General features: G+C 31.7%; 5 protein-coding genes across 6 annotated transcripts; 2 read left to right on the forward strand and 3 right to left on the reverse strand.

The window, feature by feature from the left end:
* Nucleotides 1–1,636: 1,636 nt before the first annotated feature.
* On the reverse strand, nt 1,637–6,841 carry LOC110991440 (myb-binding protein 1A). Its single transcript, XM_022256797.2, has 6 exons — nt 6,566–6,841; nt 6,297–6,482; nt 5,965–6,147; nt 4,961–5,167; nt 3,726–4,473; nt 1,637–3,635 (listed from the first exon to the last, which is right to left on the reverse strand). The coding sequence occupies exons 1-6, from the start codon at nt 6,707–6,709 to the stop codon at nt 1,732–1,734; spliced, it is 3,372 nt and encodes a 1,123-aa protein (XP_022112489.2). The 5' UTR covers nt 6,710–6,841; the 3' UTR covers nt 1,637–1,731.
* A 280-nt stretch (nt 6,842–7,121) lies between these two features.
* Nucleotides 7,122–13,156, forward strand: LOC110991441 (eukaryotic translation initiation factor 4H). Of its 2 annotated transcripts, none has more exons than XM_022256799.2 (6): nt 7,122–7,242; nt 7,545–7,668; nt 8,655–8,836; nt 9,957–10,099; nt 12,221–12,403; nt 12,981–13,156. In XM_022256799.2, the coding sequence occupies exons 1-6, from the start codon at nt 7,205–7,207 to the stop codon at nt 13,121–13,123; spliced, it is 813 nt and encodes a 270-aa protein (XP_022112491.1). In that variant the 5' UTR covers nt 7,122–7,204; the 3' UTR covers nt 13,124–13,156. The 2 variants fall into 2 exon arrangements, with proteins under 2 accessions (XP_022112491.1, XP_022112492.1); XM_022256800.2 differs by having other exon boundaries at nt 7,123–7,242; nt 9,957–10,033.
* Nucleotides 13,157–14,495: 1,339 nt separating this feature from the next.
* Nucleotides 14,496–15,656, reverse strand: LOC110991442 (elongator complex protein 5). The gene has a single exon (XM_022256801.2). It carries the CDS (start codon nt 15,565–15,567, stop codon nt 14,824–14,826), a length of 744 nt encoding a protein of 247 aa, XP_022112493.2. The 5' UTR covers nt 15,568–15,656; the 3' UTR covers nt 14,496–14,823.
* A 2,192-nt stretch (nt 15,657–17,848) lies between these two features.
* LOC110991434 (NAD-dependent protein deacylase Sirt4-like) lies at nt 17,849–19,207 on the forward strand. Its single transcript, XM_022256791.2, has 4 exons — nt 17,849–18,119; nt 18,201–18,391; nt 18,463–18,690; nt 18,802–19,207. Exons 1-4 carry the CDS (start codon nt 17,948–17,950, stop codon nt 19,126–19,128), a joined length of 918 nt encoding a protein of 305 aa, XP_022112483.2. The 5' UTR covers nt 17,849–17,947; the 3' UTR covers nt 19,129–19,207.
* Nucleotides 19,208–19,650: 443 nt separating this feature from the next.
* Nucleotides 19,651–25,136, reverse strand: LOC110991433 (serine/threonine-protein phosphatase 4 catalytic subunit). Its single transcript, XM_022256790.2, has 7 exons — nt 24,981–25,136; nt 24,700–24,854; nt 24,266–24,418; nt 24,075–24,193; nt 23,570–23,751; nt 22,941–23,130; nt 19,651–22,233 (listed from the first exon to the last, which is right to left on the reverse strand). The coding sequence occupies exons 2-7, from the start codon at nt 24,847–24,849 to the stop codon at nt 22,104–22,106; spliced, it is 924 nt and encodes a 307-aa protein (XP_022112482.1). The 5' UTR covers nt 24,850–24,854; nt 24,981–25,136; the 3' UTR covers nt 19,651–22,103.
* Nucleotides 25,137–25,492: the final 356 nt, after the last annotated feature.

Here is a 25,492-nt window from a genome sequence, read left to right on the forward strand (position 1 = left end):
TTGGAAGCTATGGAAAAGATATCAAATTACTATCTTAATATAATCATGATAAAAAAACTGTGCACATCATAAATGCACACATGGATTTTGACCATTACTAAGTCGCCGAGTTATTTTAATACTATGATATTCCATTGTTATTTATGGAAATTTTAAAGCCTTGTTATTAACAAACAACAAGTACAATAAATATATACATGTTTCTGTATGTTTTTATTTATTTGGATAAGGATTAACATAACTATAGGTAAAAACAGTTTTTGTAATTATTATTTTAGAACTAAATAATGTTTTTTAATGGTCCATATAATTTAGCAAAATATAACCCTGAAAAAACACTATAGGTGCGTTTTTTGCTAAAATCCCTTAATTGTAACAACATTATTATTAGAAACTGAAAGCCTCATCTAGTTTTCGAATACTCGGTGTCGACATATCGTCGTTCGGTTCCATAGCCATCTTGGTAGAAGAATAGATGCTTGGTGTACTCAGTAGGGTGCTACAGCACTTTACTACAAGCCAGTGACGTAGCAAAGCACGAGCGGACCGCACCGGGTGTAATTTTTTAGGGTATCACCCACCCGGTCTCTCAACTTTAAGAAACTAACAAAAATTAAATAAATCGCTAGCATAAAAATTCCTTTTTTCAGGGATTCCTCCACTAGCATTAGCTCAGCTCTATGTAGAATTCGGGGATTCCCGCAAGAGTCTGACTTTTTCGTAGGTATTACCCTTCCCATACTCGAGACATAGATCATTTATGATGATGATTGATGATAAATCATATAAAAATTATCGCTTTTTACTTTTGATGACGTGAGACCACCAACTTCCGTAACTACGCCACTACTCCAAGCCCTCGCTTATAGCTCCCGGTCCCACGTAGAGTACTGATCCCACCTCCGCGGTCACAACTTTTGTCCGCATCCAACGCGGCTCGAATCGTCGACAAGCTTATTTCAGATCAGCTTAATTTCTTGGTGTTGCGTAAAGGTGTACTCTCTCTGCATCTTCTACTGCATTTGTTATGAAAAAATATAACAAAATAAAGCTTATCAACCATTAAATATATAAGGAGTGGTCTGAAAATTTCATCATCAGCCTTTTAGACAGAATGCGAAACTGCACCCGTTTCTTCTTGGCGTGTGGTGCTCCATGACATACCTCTTTTTAACCCATTTTTAGAAGCAGTTGCTATTATTTCCGAACCGTTACGACTTAGAGATTTCCAAGAAAAGTGCGTACTACCCAAGTTTTTCGTTGACCACCAGGAAAACCCTGTTTTCAAAATCATCTCCCATACTACCCTGGTGGCTATTCGTGTACAAACCGCGTTGTAACGCGTCCGGTTTTTTGGATGGTTCTAAGCACAATTTCAGTTAGAAATTGTGTTTGGTGCCGATACATAAAAAATAAATCCCAATGTGATTTGTGCGTGAATAAACCAATGAAGTAACAGTTGATTTTGGAGATGTTTTTAATTTAAAAAAATTGCATTTTTTTTATTATCACATTTATACAGTACAGATACAGAAAGGAGCTTAATAAAATATAATATATTGGTGATGAATCGTTGAATACTGTAAAATTAATAACTAACAAATTCTAAACAGATGTCTGAAAAAAAAACTCCCTTTTAATAAAATATTTATTCGTATCTCAAAAGGACGAAAAGTCAATTATAATTCTTTACGAAAAATAAATTAAAAATGGATTACTTTCAATTTGTAATTATAACCCGTTTTTTGCTTTCTTAATGTTTGGTGCGTCAGCATCGGATTGCATACTTTTACGTTTTTTCTTATTCTTTTTTGAATTCTTACCATTTTGTACAATTTTTACTGGACCTTTATTATCCTCGTTAGTTTTTTCTGTTTTCTTTATCTTACTTATATCTTCCAATAAATTTTTGTAATCCAATTCTGTGTCAATGTGGCTACTTTCGTGGAATGATCTTATAATATTAACAAATTTCTTCAACAAAGTTATAAAATTCTTTTTTACTGTATATGAAATGTTATCTTTAGCTACGTTCAATTTACTTTTAAAATCCATTTCTATATCTTTTAAATTGTTTTTAAAATTGTTATCGTTAGGTTTATTTCTATTTAGGCCTCTGTAAAAACCTATCAATAATTCTAGACCTTCATTACGACGAAACTGACGGATGTTTTCATCAAAAATATTCCTTACTATAATAGGCACAAGTTCATATATACCTTTCCAGTCTGATTGTAATATACTGTGAAAGAATATTATTGGTAATACACAGCTTCGGTTGGTAAAGAAATCTTGCAGTGTGTTTTTAAGTATCTCTTCTATGGGACAAGCATTCTGTTTTTTTGAAGACTTTTTAGTAAGGGTTTCTACTTTTTGAGAACAATGAAGAATAAAACTTGAGAAATTAGTAATAACATCACCAAGAGCTTGATACATAAAATGGGATCTTGATCCTTTTTCAATAATTGATTTTAAATAGTCACTCAGTATATTCAATGTAATACCATCAACAGATGCAAATTTCCTAACTTTAGCTAATGTTTTGATAGTTTTTCTAATTCTAATTTCTAACTCATTTAATTGATTATCTTGCATACAAAATTCTAGAGCTCTAGTAAGGGGCGCTATCATACTTAAGCAAATATCCATTGATGGATCTTTTTCTAGGTAAATATCAACCAAATCTAATGCTCTGATTCTGAAATCTGACAACGTTTTTTTGTTCCTGCGTTCTTTTTTGGACTTTTTATTTTTACCTTGACTGTGTTGTTTAAAAGCTTCAGCGAGTGCTTCATCCAGTCTTTTTCCTTCTTCTTCATCTATGTCATCTGCATTAATGCTTTCTGCATCATTGTCGATAGCGGCACTTCCTAACGCTTTCTGAACCGCTATTCTTAGCTGTTCAGGATCTTTTAGTTCGTCGTCTTCATTTTCATCGTCGTCAATTTGATCACTATCATCGCTACTGTCATCATTCTCACTATTCTCTGCAACGCCATTCTCTTTAATGTCATCAGTTTTCATTTCTTCATCATTATTTTCATCCTCTGAATCACTGTCTTGTGTCAATGGGTTTTCTTCACTATTAGGGTCCAATATAGATATTATTTGTTCAATTGATGACGGCGTAAGATATTCCCACAACAGTCGAAATACACATTGCACAACTGAACGTAGTACACTGGACTCAATAGAGAGTATTGATAATAATATTTCAATCATTACTTCAATCCATTCTGGCGCATCTTCAGTTAACTGGTTTCCTTTCTTGGATTTTTTGATACTCATTTTGTAGTGATCATAGCAGTCTTTTAGTTCTTTTATTGAACTGCGTGCAACCTTCACATGTGTAGGTTCTGAGAATAAGAACAAACCAAGTTGGTAAAGTAAAATAAGAAACACCATGTCAACCTTAGTTTTTGAACCAATCTTTTCAATTTTGTCACATGTCTCCATTAGCATGTCCCAACAAACAAAGTTCTCTTTTGAAAATTGTTTTTCTAACTTTTCCTTTACTTGTTCTTTTTGCATTACCTTAGAAATAAAGTGACATAGGGCTGATAAAACTGTCACAAGATTATCCACATTTGTGAATCTCGAAGTAAAACAACGATAAAAGCATGATTTTATTGACCCTGAAAAAGAAAATGATGCTTTAATTTTGGACACCAATTTCCTTAGAAATAAAAAATAATAATGCTGATGAAATTTATAGAAATAGTTACCGGCTAATTCGCTGCTTACAGCAACATTGTCTTCACCACTTATTTTGAAGAATCCAAAACACATTAACAGCTGCATATAATTAATTTTGAATTCTGTATCATCTTTAACTGCTTCATGGCTTACAAGTAAAGATATCAACTCTGCAGCTTTAACCCTTTCGTTATTAAACCAGTGCCGTTCAACATCTTCTTTTACAGTTTTCTTTGAAGTATTAAGAAGAACTTTTTTTAATAGTTTGGCCATCTTTTTAACTCCATCTTTATCTAAATCCATACTTATCAATTTAACAATGTTAGTTCCAGTTAGATCGGTAAAATTAATTTCTCCTGGATTAAACAACAATTTCTTTAAAACAGTAACTCTTAGATGATTTGTTACTGACTCAGATTTTAAAGCTTTAACAAGTGAATTAAGGATTTCCTTTTCCTTTTTAATCATAATTTTTTGATCATCTTCATTTTCATTTCGATTTCTTACTTTGCTAGCTGTCTGAAGGCCTTTAAACCAGTCTAAGAAGAGTTTGAAAAAATTTTTGCTTAGTAAATCTGGTATGACTTCCACATTTTTATCTAGATTTAGTAGAATAGCATTTAAAATATTGATAGCTACAAGCTCTCTGTTGCGATTGTGCTTTATAAGTTGATCATCAATTTTTGACCAAAATGTCAAAAGTTGGGGCAATTTAGCTATTTGTTTCCCTACTTCTTCATAGATAGGATGATTTACAGATGAAAAGTCAATGCCTTCCTGGAAAAAGTAATGTATTTTTAAGTTAACTGCAAAATTATAGATTTACAAACCAATTTTAAATTTTTGTCAAGATGACACATTATTTGCAATAAACTACTAACAGTGTGCCACATTTTAATAAAAGTGCATAATATTGCATGCTATTAGGTGGTTGAGATTCAAAGAGGTTATAGTAAGAAAGTCAAAGTCTGGGTCGCAGGCAAGCAAAGTTAAATTCGTATTCAGAACTGTTGTTCTTATCAAATATTGCAAAGTCTAGTTTGTGTTATTTTTGGCATGATTACAGAGAACTTTTAAGGCATATAAATATCAACTGAAAGCAATACATATGTAGCTTAAACTAAGTAATTTTTTTTCTAACCAGCAATATATATATTTTAAATATAAATAAATTATTAATCTATTAAATATAGTTTAGTAATAAGTTAGTGCCAAGTCAGCATTCTGAATTCCACCTAAAGACTTGATAAGACTTAAGACATACCAAAAGTTTATCACATATATCAGCTATATGGTCATCATGTAGTATTTCAGAAACTCCACATAATTTTCTCACTTTCACTGTATTAGGAAATTTTGAACTGACCACCAAAAGAAAATACAAAGAATCAAGTGTGTGCTCTTTCATTTCCTTTTTAAAGTTAGGTTTTATAGTTGGCCACACAATACTTGAAAATTGTTCTTCACTTATCTGTAAGAAATTTAATTAAGAATTTAGAACCGAAACATTTAAAGCAAGGCTACTACCATGGCACTGCAGAACTTCGGCGCATGGAACAAAAAATAAATAGACCCAAATATTAGAACTCAAAGAAAGACTGGTTTACATGTAGTAAATGTGCTATAAAACAATTACCTCGATTGTAAAATATAGCCGAGTTTCCAAGAAATCCAAATAAAATAAATGCAGAAGCACATTCATGTAAACTTCAAAGTAACAGATGGAATCTGTCAGTGTAATTTCTGTCAAAATCTACATTTATAGTAGAGGTTTGCGTTTCGTTTCACATGTTTAGAAATACACGCTGCTTGAAATATTATTAAATTATAGTTAAGAGATAAGTATAAGTTGCATGTTTAGTTTAACAAATTTCAATACAATATGTATACAAAATATTTCATTCTTGTTGTACTCAGTCACAACTCTGGCAGGCAAATTTACTTGGAGGGGTTTCAATCAGGGTCGCCCAAGATACCTACACAATGATGATACTGCATCAAATTCAGGTGACATATTTCTAATATAAAATCAAGTGTATTTATGCCACAAAATACACTGTCCCTACAGATTTTATATAGAGCTTACACAGAATGAAACTGAAAGCTGTAGAACAAGATACTTACTGTAACTGGCTAATAAAATATTTTTGCTGATATAACCTATGTAATGTATGTAGATTAAACCCATATAAATTTATATCAGGAGTTTTGGTAGATTTTGCTCAGTTTTCCTAGATACCAGAACACATATTATATCCAGATACTTACTTCTCTTACAAAGTCTAGCAGTATGAGTGTTGCGATGGTGCTCAAATACACTTTTTTAGTACTCGCATTTTGCAATATTTGTATTGTTTGCTTCTTTTCCTCTTCACTACATTTTAGCATTAACTGAGACCTAAATATTGCTCCGCAAACAAGTATCTGACCAAGGGACACATCTCCAACTTCCTGGATAAAGAATGATCCCATAAAAACACAAAACTTAGTTTTTATTTATATTACAGGTGTGAAACTGTCGGTGTAAACTAATAATCCTTACTCAATGTTTGTTTAAATTAGTAAATACATATCAGATTTTAACTAAATTTAAAACTTACACTTTTAGACGAGCCACTTGCATGTAACTCTTTCTTGGTAAGTTCCAATAATTGAGTAACTGTAATTTCTGGAAACTTGGATAAAAGGCTGACAAGTGCGGCAAAATAACCTGTTCTAATATCAGGTGTATTAGCTCCCAGACTCCGAATTATCCTACGTAAACAGTATTGTATGTCCTTTGCATTCTGTAAAAGTTTTAAAAGTAATATTATTTTATAGTCCTCTTTAAAATATTAAAAGAAAAATAATTTATTTACATAAAACTAACCTCACTTAATTGTAATTGCAAAATTATTCTAGCTCCAGCAGTTACTTTTTCATCGTGTTTATTGGATTTCAATGAATCGAATGCTTCTAGTATCGATGATGCCACCTCTTTTCTCGGCTTTTCTAACGTTGTTTCGTCTTTCATTTTAAGCAATTTTTCATATTATAATTTGTCTTGGTTTAAATAATGAGACCACATGGGTGACATCAGAATTCAGAATTCAGAAATGAAATGGCACATGGAGTAGGGAGTTAGGCACTCGCCACTCGGTAGCATACACCAATCCCTAAACAGATTACAGAACCACAGACACAGCACAATAGCTTAAAAAGTTTTGACAATTTACTACACGTATATAAATTGTCACCCTAACATATGAAGACTACAGATAAACGCTGTAAATTGCATTGTACAAAGAATTTTGAAAATAATAACATTAAATTATTTTGGAAAAAATACATTAAATAATAAGAAAGTATTATTTCATATTTTATAGATATAGAAATTAGGAAAATATAACAGTTAAAAAATATTCTTAGATTTATAAATTAACACAACGCCCGAATGAGCTTGTAAATCAAAATGACCACTTCTAGAAAGCAATGCGCGCGCAAAAATTAGTATTCTGTGTTTCTAAACATGGCAGGTCGTAGTGGTTTTGATGATGGAAATCCGAGGTATTTATTATTTCAACGAGTATTTTACATGAATTTTACAGAGAGCATTGTTTTAGGATAACTAATAAATCTGTACACAGTATCTTTGTACAACACCCAACATTTTCAGCAGAAAATCACATTTTTTTGACGGTGCGATAACATTGAAAGAAAATGCTTTTTTAACTATGAGTTCGTCCTTACACGAATTAATTAAGCTGTATTAATATGAGCATAACATTTATCTTTGATTTAAAGATGTGTTTTGTTCATTGATTTAGTATTATAGGTTATAATATAGCACGGTTGTCGTGATTGTTCAGGGATTACGGTGGCGGGAGAAGGACCGCGGGCGGTCGCCCCTTGCCTACAGAGCCACCTTACAAAGCCTATGTTGGGAATCTACCATCTGGAATTATACAAGGAGACATTAACAGAATCTTTCCCGTTAGTATTATTACTACTATTCTTAATAATTATTATTATACATATGAATTGACTTATTATTTTTATCTATTAAATATCTAATGAGAATTGAAGTTCAAAATCTTAATTAGCATAATAATAATAAAAAAAATATGAATCTCTGTATATCATATCATACATGTTTTTATGTATCATTATTTTTGGCATGTTTTGTGTGATAATCATTGATTATTTATATACATACTCACTCCGCTGCTGCAGGAACCCAGAGTGAGCCTTGGCGTCCGAAACTGCTAATTTAAAAACTGTCTTCATTTATTTTAGTATACTACACTTATGGAATGTTTGTTGTTCTGAATGATGTTAGACATGAGACTACTTTTAAACACTGGGACTACTACAATTTCTCTTGAAATGAAAACAATGTTAAAATGTATTGTTCCAAACAATTATTATAACCCCATTTTATTAGATTTCTCTTTGGAATGATACTTAAAATATTTGTCAGAATCAGATCCTTCCATTCCATCATAATTATTATGTGTACTACTAAATAATACATATAAAGAAAGTTGTAAATATATCTATGGCATAGAATATGTAATAAACTTGTAAGGCTTCACTTATATTAAGCAAACTAAAAGATTGCCTTATTTTTCATGTGATTTGATGTTTTAGTTGTTTTATCTCCATAACTAATTATAACATTGCTGAAAAACTCTCTATTAGAAAAATTTAATCTTTTATGTTTTTAAACATTTTAATTTAATGATTATGTAAAATTGATGGTATTCCTACATTGATAACTTCTATAGGAAGCTTTTTAATGTTTATAAATAAAAGTTTAACTACAAGCTTTTGTTACATGCTTACTATTGAATTAAAAAAAAATAAGTGTATTTATTTTATATAAGATATATATATACATATATAATTGAATATAATGTTATTATTGTATTATATATCTCTTAAATCATGTCTAATATATTTTTATAAACAAATTTCAGGACCTGAAAATTAAAAATGTGAGGTTAGTAATGGATAAGGAAACTGATAAATTCAAAGGCTTCTGCTATGTGGAATTTGAATATTTGGATGATTTGATCAAGGCAATTGAAATGAATGGTGCCCTTAATGTAGATGGAAACTGTGTTAAAATTGATGTAGCTGAAGAAAAGAGAAATGATAGGTGAGTATTTAAATTTAACAGTGCTGTCATTTTTCTTTTGCAAACTAGTGAACTGTGGAAATGACTACTGGCGGGGGTCTTCCCTGGTAGATAAGACCTACAACAATTCAAAATAAGAGCATACTCCTCCCTTAAAGGCCGGCAACGCACCCACTAAAAATGGGATGACTGCCTTTTTGGGTGTCCCGCAGGCTCGTTTGCCTCCCTTTTATATATAATTACATGTAGTTAAGAGTTAGGATTAATATACAAGAGATTTTGTTTGATATAAAAGTGACACCTGTAAATTTGAGCAAGGTTAACTACAAGGTTGAATGATTGGCAGTCTAGTTAGACTCTGATGTCATAATACATATAAACTCATTTAACCCGACAAAGTTCTTTATTTATTTTTTAACTTTTTTATGCTATTTAATGTTAGGAAAACAAGTTAAGTTTAGCCATTGTTTGAGTATTGAAAAGAGTAGATGTTTGATATTTAAATTGCACTGTCTTTGTTGGCATAATAAGTTAGTGGTGTTCGCCAATCATGTCAGGTCTTACTGGACTATCATATGGAGTAGTTGTGTAGTTCTAAATCTATCACATTTAATTCAAATGAACACAATATTTTCTACCTAAATTGTATTTTGTTTTATGTTTCCCTGCACAACTAATTTCAATTAAATTATTAGACCTACTTCATAATATGCCATGAGATACAATTATTGCTAAATTTACAATTCACTTTGAATAAGAAACTATATTGAGTAGGAGTTTATGATCAAAATAAAATCAAATCGGAAACTAAAACAAATCTATGTGTTGTTTCCCAGAGTAAGTTACAAAATATTGATTACCAAATGTTGTTGTCATACCCTTAGTATAGGAGAACTATTTAAAAATGGTTGCTTTATTATTCTTTAAGTTTGAACAAGCTAACCTCTAAATTTGTTGCTGTGAAACCTATTAACAAATTAGTGATTACTGACATCCCTGTGCATCATTTACATTATTGCAGATGTGTGTAGACAGCATATAATATTGGTATTTTCATAAGTAGTCTTTGCCCACTTAGAAGACATTTCGTATGATAAAACATGGTCACCATAGGAAATAACACTGCTTGATGATATTCCAGGGGAGGTTTCGACCGGGGTCGGCGAGATGGTGGACGCGATGGTGGTCGTGGGGGATTCAGACGGGATGGAGGCCGTGGTACGTACGACCACTTCGATGCCGTCGGTCGTGGCCCAAGGCACCAGGGTGGAGGGTTCACACATGGTAACATCACTAACATTCATACCACAGAGAATAAACTGAGCAGCTTGATTTGGTACACGAAGTGCCAACAATGGGGATGCAGTAGCTAAAAATCCTTGTTCCACAAGTTCATAATATAGCCTTACCGTTAAGCAATAATTATTATAAAAGAAGAGATAATGAGTATTGCTCAGTCAATTTTCTGTCTTTTTGGATTAGAAAGACTTGTCTGGATTTATCTTAAATATCTTAGCATGTTCCGAGTTCTTAAGTTTAGTAAGCTACTACTTTTAATCTTGGTACATTTCAATATCTAAAAATTTAATTTTATCATTAAATTGCATCATGAACAAAATGTGTGTGTAACAGACGAGTCTTTCGATAATTCCTTTTTTCATTTATGCCAATTGCTTTTTTCATTAACTAATATTTCATTAAGGCATCAATGTTTAAATGTAACATGTATATTGGGTTGTAATCATGTGTATATGTGTATCACACTGCACTGCGACATGGGAGATAGCGAGTGCAAATGTGTGAACGGTTCTCTTGTGTGACCCCGTTGCTGCTTTGCTTTTTGTTGGTTGTTGATGCAAACCTCTCTCTCATCTCTCACTTCTTGAGCATCGACCACACTCCCAGTCACTTTGTTATAATACTTTCCTATCATGACTGGTTATATATGTCGTTGTGTAGAGAATTCTATCAAATACCAAATACCATCATTTAAAATTCAAAAGTGGGATTGAATAAGCAAAAAATTTAATACATAACCATAAAATTTTACCATACCATACCATCATTAATTTTAATTTAAGAAAAAGGCTTAAATTCAATGTATACCGGCATAATATATTATATACATATAAATGCAAGATAAAATATTGGTTAAAATTTATTGATTCAAATAAGATACTAACTATCCTTAAAAACAGTTAGTTATATATCGGGCGGATTTTTTTTGCGGACAAAATATATACACATACACAGTATCTCTTTTCCTTTGTATGTTAATAGTACATCACATCACTAAAGAAAACACTTTTTTTTACCGGATTGAAATATTATAGTAATCGGTTGATTGTATTATTGTAAACTTATAATTATTCAAAATAATTTTAAATTTATCCGACGTTTCGCGTGCTTTACAGCGTGCGTGATCACGGTGACTGAAAAGTATCACAGCTGTAGAAAAAGTTGTATTATCTTATTTATTTATTTATTCACATCTTGGGTTACTTTAAAAGTTTTCATTTGATCCCTAACTTTATTAAAATATTCGGTAGCCTATGGTCATCTGGGATATTGGTAGATTGTAATGTTGAAAGTTTTTCAAATTGGTACAGTAGTTTTGGAGCCTATTAATGCAAACAAACAAATCCTTCCTTCAAGATAACATTAAGTTAATAGTAAAAAAAAACATTTTGTGTACTTATGTACAAGCGTTAAAAGTTATACTGCTTTGGCATATGGAAAAAAAATATAACTAAAATGCATGTTACGAAACACGTGTTCTAAATATAAAAATATAGTTATATATAACATAGTTATCGATTTTCATACCACCTAGTATTTTGTAACTTTAAGAATTTCAACCAAATACCAAATGAATATTGACCAATGGTTCATAGAAAGTATACTAAAATGAGAATTGCTATGCGTATCACGTTGCATGTAAAAATCGCAATTAGCCCGTAAAGCGAGACAGCAATAATATGGTTGAGAAATATTGCATTTATTTTTATTTATATATTTAGTTGCAAAGCGATCGTTCCATATTGCTGGGACATTAAACATTTATCGGACATACAAAAAATGTTTAGAAATATATCCCGGCCATACCAAAACATATTAGCCAATAGTATTGCAAAGTCTATCCGTAAATGCTGGCTGATGCTCCTAGCCACACCCTTGCAGCTATACATTTTCGTGAAAAAAATGGCTTGTCTAGAAGAGGACACTAGAAAAAATGATATAATTTTTCATCTGATGTTTCTATCTGGATGTTGTATTTTAGATAATAAATACTGTTTTTCTCGATCTAACATGGAAATATAATTGCGTTTTTATTAAATGCTTTCTGGTCATATCTAGTATCTACCAACAAATTGGTACGGGCTTAATTCATAATTATACCTTCAGACCGCGAACGAGGAGGTGGAGGAGGCCCTGGTGGTGAAAGATGGACCGAACGGGGCCCACGTGGGTCCTCAGAGGAACCCCGCCCGGGCGACTGGGGCCGAATGGGGCGCTCTGGGCCTGCCCCGCCCCCTGGTGGTCAACGCCCGAGGAGGAACTTTGACGATATGCCGCCCTCTAGGCCTGGTATGTATCAGTTTGAACCAATAGGTCTTATAATATTTCATGTATATATCATGCAACCGAAAGTGTACCAAAAGTTATGGTTTTATATTCTGCTAAGAATGAGTCTCGAAGCTCATGATTACAGTAAAATAATAATAGATTATTTATTCAGATACTCTTATTTACATTTAAACAGTTATATATTTCCGCAAAAGACGAAGACCTCCTTGAAGACTCTCCTTAACATTTGAATTTTCCAAATTTTTGAAATTCGCCTTAGCATTGGAATACTGGGTGTTAAGATGTTGAATGACGTTCTGTTTCACGATCATTTGGAAGGGAAGGCTTTAGGAGTTCTTCGGACTAATATCTGGGGCTAATTTTCATTGGCTATTGCCGCGGACGACCACTATGTGGAACCAGTTGCCTTTTGAAGTATTTGTGAACTAATTCACTTAGGATACTTCAAGAAAACAAACAAACATATGCCATTTGCCTCCTTTAACATAAAAAAAATGTAGAAATAGTCGTGCTTCATTAATTATAAATATTTTTATATATTTCATATTCATGAAAATTTTATAAAATATTTTTGCAGATACCACTGGCAGGCCCAAACTAAAACTAGAGCCAAGAACAGTAAAGGAGCCAGTCAACTCACTGGCGGCCACAAGTCAGGCCTCTTCGATATTCGGCGGTGCGCGACCGCGGGAGGAACGACTTAAAGAGATGAGGGAGTAGATACAAGCTCTAATAAAAGCCGAATACCGATTCCCTCACGTATATCAACTCTTATAAAATCATATCCATATAACCTGGTGTACTGCCTTGAAAATACAATGTGCTATGTGTAGAGACACATAACTTTGCTTTGGGAACCTGTACGGGACGGTTTTTTTATAAGTTTTAATTATTTGTCTGTTAAGTGTTTCCTTATGGTTTGATAGTTACAAAACAATTTTTTGTTAAAAATGTGGTAAAGGCAAGTAATTTTCTATACCTTGCTTGTCACTTTACTGTCTGTGACAGTTTTTCCATCTACATTAAAATAGATTTTGGAAATAAAAATGTATTATATATTTTGCTACAAAATTTCCTACCTCTGAACACTTTGTTTTTTCATAGTTATATGAAATGACAGTGTTAGTAAATATGTTATTTTAAATATTTTAATATGTCAAATTACAGTGATCTTCTATAAGAAGAGGTACCTGTTATAAACTACCATATATTTATTTTATGAAATATATTCAATAATCTATGTCATGTAGGTCTAAGTAAAATATTGTAAGATATGAAAAAATTGTTTTATGTAATTGTGGCAATTATTTTGGGTAGACATCCAAAATAGTAAGTTAAAATATTTTTTTTATGACTGCACTGTCTGTTTTTACCTTAATCTTTTAAGGATGACACATAAACATGGCAGCCTATATTTTAAAAAAGATATTGTGTTTTACTTTGGACTTTTTGACATGAAATTTTGTGGGCCTAATGTGCTTGTGTTAAATCTATGTATATAAAGAGTTGAATATGTGAGGGGGTAAAAATGGCTTAAGTTAGATAAAGTTTCATTCTGTGTACATGCATCGTCCTATCTCGCCTGCTATTCTATGTATGTTCCATTATTTAAATAAAGTTTCAGAAACAACTTGTAAATGTACTGGAAGGATTTTGTTAGGTTGTGAGGTTGTAAATCATTTTTATGGTATATTTTGTTAGCTTTGTTATATCTATTGATAGAGTACCTTCATTTTGTGTATGGTTAAATACAGTTCTCACCATTGTCAGCCGAAACTTCAATGTATAAGTTTTCAATTTGCTTAATACCGAGGTTATTGTTAATTTGCTTACTCACTATAAACCAACATCTTCATTTTCTCATAGGATATTTTAGGTGTCTCTACACCATTTACTTTTGTTTTAAGTTGTTAGGTTTTGAAAATTGTTCTAACGAAGTAAGTTGGAATCACCTATGATGATTCATTTATATATAAATTATCTTCCATGTACATGATTTCTACTCTATACTTTAATGTGTGTAATTTCATGAATCGTGGCAGTAAAAAAAATCGCAAAATTGTAACAGGTTATAGAAAAATAAAAAAATAAATTCTTTGTAGAAGATGTTTTATTTTCTTCTCTAGTATCTTTATCTTGTGCTGCTTATATTAATAAAGGAAATGTTTTGTTGCCGTATATCATTTTAAACACAAGATCAGCTGGTCGGATATTTAAAGATTTCTAAATAATAGAATAATTCAAAGGTTTATCTGGCTAGTCAAAAATATACTTTAAATGTAATAAGTAAAGAAGGGCCAATTTGCGCCACTTAAGACTGGGCCTATTTAAAAGCAGTGTGTAGGTGATAAGTTTTACTGAAACCAGGATCTTTTTTCTGCATTTTCTTTCAAAGCTCATTACAATCATAATAAATGATTTTATATATCTAGATCATCATCTGGATCTTCATCATCCCAGTCATCAATTGCGTCTGGTTCATAAAACACTCTTCCTTGACCTTCATTTATTTTACTCATATATGGTAACTTCAATTTATTTTTCTCCAATTGTGATATTTGATCAGTCTCAATTTTAAATGTAGTTAAGTTAGCTGGAGCAACCTTTTCTACTTCATCTTTCTTACTTAATTTGACTATTGGTGTAAGTTTTACACAGCCTATTTTGGCATCATAAGAATAAATTTCATCACTCTTAATAAATTTACCTGCTTTCTTTATTTGTATGCTTAGTTTATTATGTTTTGGATAAAAACTTACAATTGCATGAGTCATATGAATCAAATTAATTTGGAGCTTTGAATTAAATAAAATGCAATCTTTGTGTAATATTAATATGAGTTTAGTCACATTAGGGTTAAGCTGGAAATCCCTTAACTCTTTAAGACATTTATTCCAACCTACTGTAAGAGCCATTTGGTTTACAGAATCAATTATTACAGTCGTATTTTCCTTCAGAGTTTTAAAATTGGTTGGTACTTCTTTATAGCAATTAATAGGTTTGTTCATAAATATTCCTTGCCAAGCAGAAACTGGCTGATCAAAGCAAAACATGTTTACATTGTTATCATCCTGTACTAGTTCATAAAGCAGTGGTAAGCAATTATTATTGTTATCTTCTTCAATAAGTATTGTTGTTGCCGATTTCAGTTTAAATAATGTCATTTTAATATTTAATGGTAAGAACACAACACGAACCTAACCTATTTTTTAGTGATTTAAAAATTCGAAACTTGTATCATTTGCAGCACAGACTAGAATAGAACATATAGTATATATCGGCGCAAATTTATATATTGTTACAAAAAATATTAATAATGTTTGGGATTCATATTTTATATGATAGTCTATAGTAATTTTATAGTCTTTATTATTTATGTTACAGCTATCTGCTGTCTCTATTTGCGTATCGGGTTTTGTAATTTATTTGTATGCCACCGAGCCCTTGGTGGCAAACAAGTTTTCACCGCTTACTGATAAATCTGTGAAACCCATATTTTAAGACTTAATCTTTAAAAGAGTTGTATTTAAAGTGTCAGTCATGGTGAATTGTTGCATAATTGGCTGTAAAAGCCGTAGTGACATCAAGAAAGAAACATAACCTTTCATCGGTAAGTAGCTTATTTTGTTAAGACTCAGTAACATTGTTTAAGAATTATTCATTCGAATGGGTGTTTTGGTCAATAATAAGCGATGAAAAATGAAAATTTCAATGAATTAAAACTAGAAATACGACAATTCTAAATATATTTCTCATATGTAGTTGCATATAGATATATACTGCTCAAAACAATTAGCGGAACAAGATTTTTCTCCTTTCTATTGCTTCAACTAAAATTAGATTTAAATTAACTTGTACGCTATTTTTTTACCTTGTTAATTTCTTAATTACTACAATTAATAAAAAAATCAATTTGTATTTTTTTTATTAAAAAAAAATTAAAATGTGCATTGTAGACGAAAAACTAATTGGTGATAAAAATGGTCCATCAAAGAAATATTCTTATATCGTTTGAATATTCGTCTTTAGTGACTTTCAGTAACGTGTGTGGCCTCCATGAGCCCTAATCACGGCTTGACAACGACTTCAATCAACGCTTCAGTGAGCTGCTGCAGTGTTTGAGGTGCAATCGGACGCTTCCGGATGCGCCTGTCAAGCAAGTCCCAAATGTGTTCAATTGGATTTAGGTCAGGGCTCATGGAAGGCCACTCCATTACACGGATTTCCTGCTGTCGTAAGTAATCTGACGTGATGGCTGCAGTATGCGGCCTGGTATTATCTTGCATTAAAAGAAAATCTGGGCCCATACCATATGCTGCGGACAAAACATGATCTTCGAGCACATTTAAAATGAAGTTTGAGCACACAAGCGCCCGGGAAAACGACGAGGTATGTGCGCTCGTCCAAACTAACTCCGCCCCAAACCATCACAGAGCCACATTCAAATTTGTCATATTCCTGGACTGCTGCTGCACTGTATCGCTCGCCTGGGCGTCTGTAAACACGGAGACTACCATCGCAACGTGTTAGATGGAATTGTGATTCGTCAGTAAAAAGCACTGGCCTCCAATGTCGAAGCTGCCAATTAGCGTGATTTTGCTCGAACTGTCGGCGAGCTTGTCTATGTTGAATTGTTAGACGCACAGCCCGAACTGGTCGGCGTGATCTCAAATTGGCTTCCAACAACTTATTTCTTACCGTCTAGTCGGAAATTTCTACACCAGTAGCCGTCCTTAGTGTATTTTATAGATCTCTTGCAGTTGTGGTGCGGTTACGTAAAGCACAGTTGACGAAGTAGCGATCTTGTAAACGTGTAGTTTTTCTCTTTCGACCTTGACCACGCCTCCGTGAGTATTCTGCCGTCTCACGGTATCGCTTCCAAAGTCTGTAGATAACGGAAGGGGCTACTCCTAGATCATACCTTTCCTTTCTGATCTTATTTCCTACATAACGCATAGTTCGGGAGACATGCAATTCAGTCAGATCTGGCATTATGACCTAAACTCACTCGCTTCAATGAATACTCAAAAGGCTCACTTCAATTTCTATTAATACTCAAAAGATTTTTCTAACTACTTAAAATGTTTTTTCTGTGATTAGAAAGTTATGAAAATTCAAAGACGTCACATTGTTTTTAGGTGTTTCTAGACACACTGCCACTTTATTATAGGACTACTAACCAAAACGCCGATGCCCTTTTATTATTTATTTTCTTCGACACTGCCTTAACATTATCTAGTGGCCAGTAATAATTAAAACCTTAAGTAAAAAGTTTATTTCTACTTTAAAGTTTTGTTCCCGTAATTGTTTTGAGTAATATATATTATGAAGTTATGTCGATCAGTGACGCTATCTCACACGCTGTACGCTGATGCCTGGTCTATAGTCTATACTATAGTAGTATAGTCCGTCTACACTCTACGGTAAATACGAAATTATTTAATGATCTGTGATGCTCATCCAGGCTCAATCATATTTATTATTTTCATATACATATAAAAAATATTGTGAACAAAACTGTACATACTTTCTTACTTCAATAAAATGCAAATATCTATAGCTAAATTTTTCCACCACAGTAACGCATTAAGGCAAGTTATTTACGTACCTGCATACAAGCCACCAGACACTAAGGACCTTAACAATTTAATTTACTTTTTACGAGAGCACAAAAATGTTCTAGCCCTTACTGGTGCGGGAATATCAACAGAATCTGGTAAGTTTAACAAAATTAATTTGATATGTATGTATCTCAAATAAATAATTTTGTCTATTATTTGGATGATGGTTTTATAAGGAATACCTGACTACAGATCTGAAGAGGTTGGCTTGTATGCCAGAACTAATCACAAACCTATACAATATCAAGACTTTGTAAAATATCCGAAAGTTAGACAGAGATATTGGGCAAGGAATTTTGTAGGATGGCCTAGATTCAGTGCAATACAACCAAATTCTACACATTTTTCTATCAATGATCTGGAAAAGGTAAAGTGCATATTTATTTTTTTGAGAAGATAGAAAGATATATGGAATTTCATTAAGTAATACTTTTACAGGTTGGAAAAATCTCTGCGGTAGTTACACAAAATGTGGATAGGCTACATCAAAAAGCTGGCTCAAAAAAGGTCATAGAACTTCATGGTTCTGGTTATATAGTAAAATGTTTAAACTGCCCATATGAGATAGATAGATTTACATTGCAAGATGAGTTGTTACATAACAATCCTGATATGGAAAGCAGTTTCAGTATGATTAGGCCTGATGGCGATGTGGAGCTCTCAAAGGTATACTAGTTGCTCCTGTTTTTGTCACATTATAATTAAATTTTACAGTTTGCTATTGTTTATACAGACCAACTTTAAATATTGGCAGAAACTTATTATTGACTTTTACAGGAACAAATAGATAGATTTCGTGCTCCACTATGCCCTCAATGTAAGGGACCACTTAAACCTGACATAGTCTTTTTTGGCGATAATGTCCCAAGGGACAGAGTGAAGAAGGTAACTGAACAGGTAACCAAGAGTGACGCTGTTTTTGTACTTGGATCTAGTTTAACTGTATATTCAAGTTATAGAATCATTTTACAAGCTAAAGATGAGGGTAAAAAAATAGCATTACTAAACATAGGACCAACAAGAGCAGATAACATTGTAGACATCAAAGTAGCAACAAAATGTGGTGATATACTCAGTGAAATTTGTAGTCAGATTTGTACTTGATTTTGTTTTAGCAGGCTTTAATTGATTTTGATACCTCATTAGATGAATTATAAGGATAAAATAAATATATTTTCCAGTTTCTCAAATTTTATTATAAAAGAAAGAATGAAATGTACAATGGATTCTTAATGTTTAAAAAAAAACTAATATTTCACACAAAATACGCAACTTACAAAGTAGCAGTAGATGTTTAGGACTTAAGTAAAGGTTGGTAAGTTCTTTATAACATTAAAATCATCATCTAAACTAAAAAAAAAACTGAGAAATATGTGAAGGATACCCAGTAAATGAAAATATGTTGTTGGAAATGTTAACCTTTTACATATCACAAAAGTTGATGAATTTACAACATACTTGAATTCTTTTTTAAGATTCCTTCAAATGCTGGTTTTTAATTTAATTAACCTAAATCTACAGAGTCATTTGAACTACAAAACTACTTAGTATTTCTTAAAACCATACTTATAAAGTCAGAATTGTTTTTTTACAAGTGCTTTATTAGGCATAATTTTGCAAAAGCAACTTATAATTAAAAATAAACAGAAGTTAAACCTTTTAATGGAAAGGCAAATTATTTGGAATCAAAATGGTGACATAGTAAACCTTTTTGACAGTTTTTAATACCAATGTCTGTGCAAGGTGGTAACTGTATGAAAAATATATTGGCTTAGTACTTGCCATTTCAGTACTAACCTATATATCTCTGCAATATTATAATCAGCATCGATTACACATCTTAAAATCAACAGAATTTAGAAAAAGAAAATATAAGATACATTAAATTGACAAATAACAATACTATAAAAATGTAAATATGCATTTACAGTTTAATTGGACCTTAAAATGAGTAGGTACTCATCAAAATTGTAAAATCTCTTTTTAATATTACATTTTTATAGATTTATTATTTGTAAGCTTGAATAAGAAAGAATAGAAAATGTGAATTTCTAATTTAGTATTTACAGAATACTACAGTCTTACATTATTTTATGGAGCCTGCGTCTGGCAGTGATTTTATTATCGTAACGCTAAAGTCTTATACAACATGAAATCTAACTATAATTGAGTTTATTATATTAATAATGTGGATTAATATTACATCAAAGCCCGTAGATCACAGTGGGCTGCTGGTAATTAGAAGACAACTTCTGTTTGAGTTTATCTATCTATATTTTGTTTTCCTTCAGTCAGCAAGTTAATGTATTTAATGTCCGTTCTTCTTTAAACAGTCAGTTAATCAAACAGCACTCAAGATGCATCATTTTTATGAAGAGAAGTCATTCAAAAATACAATCTAAATTTAAATAGCATTACCTACCACTTTTTGTCAATCATACTTAAAAGTGTATTATATTTGAGAACACCTTATTCAATAAATACCCAGACACAATCTGTTAGTTCAAATCGAATAAGTGTAATGATGAAACCGTTAGAAATTTTTCCTTGGTGTGTGAAAATTTAAAATAAATCAATAGTCATTGGTCAATAATTATGATCGATTTTTGCAAACATATGCGCGTTTTTTTTTGCACCAAACTATTCCAGAATAGCGACAAAAGTATTTTGTATCAGCTCCTCATATTGCATGAAATTTGATACATGGAATAGGTATGGAAAACATGGCATATTTCAAAATAAATCGTGCTGGTGTTTAGAAATATAAATTATATTAAAAAATTGTAATGTAGTAACTATATTTGGAGGTTACTACTTGTCTTGTATGAGCACTGTTCACAAAATATTCATTGCATTATTCAAAATTTCCTATTTTCAATTAGTATGGAGAGATTAAAAAAACATTTTGACTAAATCACTGTTTGATTTGGATAAAAACATAATGTAATGTGAACAACTTTTCTTCTTTATAGTAATAATTTACTATAAAACTATATGTATAATTTATTATTTCTTCAAAAATTTTAAATATTGTCGTGAATTTCGAAAAATCCCGGATCTGTATGTGACTGTTATTTTAGAATTAGATTGAAAAAATATTTGGTTTTGTGGCTTATAGCATGTTCTTGGTTTAAAGAGATAGTGAATTGGACATTAAGAAAAAATAAGTTTATCCTAAGTTGAAAACTCTCTTCAAATTCGTAACTAATACTAAAAATACATAAATTACAATGACACACCACATTTGACGTAGAAAATTATACATATTTGTGGAAAGCTGTCAAAATTAATCAGCTTAAAGATAATTCAAATTACACTTGGCAGTCTTAAAATCACGAAACAACACTTCAAAAACTCGCAACAGCTATTAAATAAGGTATGCTCGTCATAGTTTATAACAAAACTATATTATTGTGTGGTATTTGTACCAAATATGAATACAATATTGAATGTTTTTTTTTAAAGCAAGCATTAACCACTATGTACTATCAAGTCAAAATGTGTTCTAAGATATGATTTATCATGTCATTACAATGCTTGCAACTTAATAAGTAAAATTATTTTAATAGACAATTTTTTTTTAATGTCAAAGTTATCATAATAAAGTGCCTAACGTCATTTCAGCCTTTTTAGTAGCATATTAATGAAGAGATGGGCATATATGAGGTAAATATTGGTTATATTTTGAATTATATTTATAATTTTTTTTATTAAACAAATGTTTTTAGAGGCAGTGACAATCATGTACGGGATAGTAAAAGATTCTTTTAACAATTGAATCATTGTAGTACAATATGACTTAAATATTTCATTATTATTTTGCGAAAGTTAATGTGCTTAAGGGTTTTATTTTGGTCATGTTATGTACTCGCATAAACCATAGACATCGTTATGCCTACAAATTTAATAAAGAAATGACTTTGAAAGGCTATTTTACAAAAATTGTTTTCTTTAAAAACTTTTAAACTGATAAGAAACGCTTATGATTTAATTACGCAATTGTAATCGCAAATACTCAAATGTAGTAATGCAATAAGAAGCATACGGGCATACCTTGTTCAAAACCATAACGTAAACCATTATAAAAAGTAGTCTGCTTGTGGTTTCTTTGATGGAACGCCACGCGATTCTTGAGGTGCGGCTTCGAATATTGTGAAATCACGTTGTAGATTCTCATTTAGTTCTAATATTGCAGCTACGTTGCCGCATCTGAAAAAAAAGTGTTGTTAAGTTCCTACTTTCTTTTCTAATTGTTTCCTCGTTAAAGTGGCAACAAGGAGCCTTTGTTTTTATTCGTACAATTAAAAACCGCATCATTTTTTACAGAATCTAGATAAGATGTATATTATTGCCCAACTGGGGTGTATATATATATCTAAAAAAATCAAGTAAAGTGGCTTTGTAGAGTTGTTATTCTTGCGTTGTCGCCTATATATATGATACAGTGTAAACTCTATAAACTCCGTAATTTCCATACAATGAAACACTCTAGATAGGGTTACACCTACCCTCAATAATAAAATTTTTTTAAATTGCCTATCATCATCATAAATACTGAACTGTCTAAGAAATCCGTTATGTTGTTTACAAATTGGGATTGCTTGGCCATGCTTTATCACAAAGATGCCTTAATATCGCAAGATATGAATAAAATAAGTAAAAAAATAGAACATAATTTCTAGTTCAGCAAAAGACTTCAGGCTAAAATAACAGACAGATCAACAATTGGGTTTTATGTAATTACTAACACTAGTCAAAAATAACCTTTTTCTTTTTCTAATACAGTTTTTGTTCTTTTCATTTAACAACTCTGTAAGGTCAAAATTTTTACAGGCCCTTGAGTATTTTCGAAAAGTATTGTACACTCTTCTTACTACATTACAATTACAAAAACAATACTCCTTTAAAAACCTTACCTATAACAATAATTCGGAGCAGACCATACAGTAAGAACAGTTTCATTGAAGTGCCATTTGTAACCTTCCATCACTAGTTGGTGGGCACGGCATATCATATCTATGTCATTAGAAACATTAAACTGTGCCACAACATCAGATCCAAACAAGTAGCCGGCACCTCTCGGAGAAACGCCCCAACCTTGGGTGTCTGTAATGTAAATATTAATAATTTACCTATGTTTATTTCAAGTGTTGCCTTAGTGGCTAAAATGCGCGCCTCTCAACCCTGAGGCCATATGTTTGAGCTGCTGAGCATCAATTTCAGATACAAACAGCTGATCACCTAAATGGCTTGGTAAAAAAGGTGATGAAACAGATAAAGTGTCACAAGCAACAACAAAAAGTATCATTTAAAAGCACACAATGCCAATTAAATAAATAATTCCTAAAAGCTAAATTGATATTAACAATATGTTGATGAATGACAGAAAATGGCTATTTTTCACCCATAATTTACTTTGAGGTTCTTAATAATTGATTGGTTCACAATTCATTTTAAGCTTTGTTAAAAAAGAATTTTGAAGAGTTGCTTAAAAAGGATAAAGAATAACATTGCATTAGCAAATCAATTAAGCAGTTAAACTTACCTTCAGGGTCACTCCACAATAGGTCACACATTGGTCCATCATGCGGTACCTCCTGCTTGCGGTCTATAGTACGAATTTGGTCCAGGGTTTGTATAGATGGGCTGAGTCCACCATGTACACAGAATATCCTTCCATCTATTATAGCTGACAGTGACAGGTAGTCAAATATTTCTGTGCAGTACCTTGGGAAAGAGAGAATAAACTTATGTTCATTTATAGTGGCTTAACAATTATAAAAATTAACTTGACCCGGATTGAGACATCATTTTAAAGGTGACACAGAAAATAAAATTCACCTATGGCTGCAAATTTTATGAGTTTGGAGCTGCTGCTAAATCTAGTTAATTATGTCCCATATTAAAAAAACATTATTCATATAAAGGAGGTTCGATAGTTTCAAACAACAAACTGACAGACCAATTATTTATTTTTTTAGAGCATAACAGGCAAAACATTAACAATCATGTTAATATGGTATAAAGAAGGACAGGGTTTATTGCCTTACCTCCAAACTGTTATAGATCCATATTTCCTTAAACATTCATCATAAAAGCCATACACTTGTGTGATTTGTCTTGATTCATGATTTCCCCTAATTAAAGTAATGCGGTCTGGATAACGAACCTAGAAATATTTATGAGATTTAAATAATTTAAGCAACAACAAAATAAATGATTAAAGAATGACATGGCCTACCTTTAAAGCTAAAAGTAATAAAAATGTTTCAACAGAGTAGAATCCTCTGTCCACAAAATCTCCCATAAACAAATAATTAGTAGCAGGAACATCACCTCCAACTTTAAATAATTCTTTGAGATCATAGAATTGGCCATGAATATCTCCACAAACCTGCAAGGAAACATCAATATATCTTAATACAGCATGAAATAATTATAGCTGCTTTGTTTGTTGAAACTGTATATAAACAAACTTCCTTATAGTTGATGTTACACTGAAATTCTTTTATCAGCTTATAGAATCAGACTCAGTGAACTACAACTAATAAAAACATCATAAAGCTTCAGATGAGGATACATGGGGGAAAATGAATGAACAAATACAAATATATAAACATTTTCTCTGTAAACATAGTTGAAGAATACTCATTTAAAAATAATAGCAGAACCTACCGTAACTGGAGCATCGACACGTTGAACATTACTTTCTTCAACGAGTATCTCGCGGGCCTTCGCACAAAGTGCTTTAACCTCTCCCTCCATAATAATCTCACATCTTTTCAGTTGTTCAATTTGACGGTCCAAGTCACTTGTGTCAGACATTTTTCCTTAAATAACAAGAAATTTAAAATCATATACTGAATATACAAAGCGGGCCAGGAACACTGAACAGAGGATCATTTTCGAATCAAGCGTTATTGAATTTTCAAACTTTTTGTTTTTTTAATACTTACACAAGTTTAAAGAATGTTATAATTTCAGTATATCAGTTTCATCAATATGTTGAAAACGAAAATGTTCAATCTATTAGTTGTTATTTGAAATAATTATAAGATACAACTAACAATCACAATCACAGTACAATAAAATGGACATAGGCGAAATTTGTGGAAAATGTCAAACTTGAAACTACAGACTACAAAATAGAGACTCAATGAGTCAATGACAATACCCAATGACTGTAAATGTATATATTTTTATTGTGTAATATTTTAAGTACCTTTTATTTTATTGTTACATACTATCATTTGTCTACTTAGCTTTTCTGTCTCCGTAGGGGGGTGATGTAGCGTATCGTAGATACGCACTAAAAATGTACATACTGTTTGGTGAAGTAGTTTCTATACGATTTTGATATATGTGTCAACATAAATACAAGACACTAAGAAAAGAAGAAAACAGACGTGACTCAGAATAGACTTTTAAGATGAGTGAGCATGTATTTTTTTCTATGAGCGTTTCTATA

Source organism: Pieris rapae, chromosome 14 (assembly GCF_905147795.1).
Source record: "Pieris rapae chromosome 14, ilPieRapa1.1, whole genome shotgun sequence".
NCBI lineage: Eukaryota > Metazoa > Arthropoda > Insecta > Lepidoptera > Pieridae > Pieris > Pieris rapae.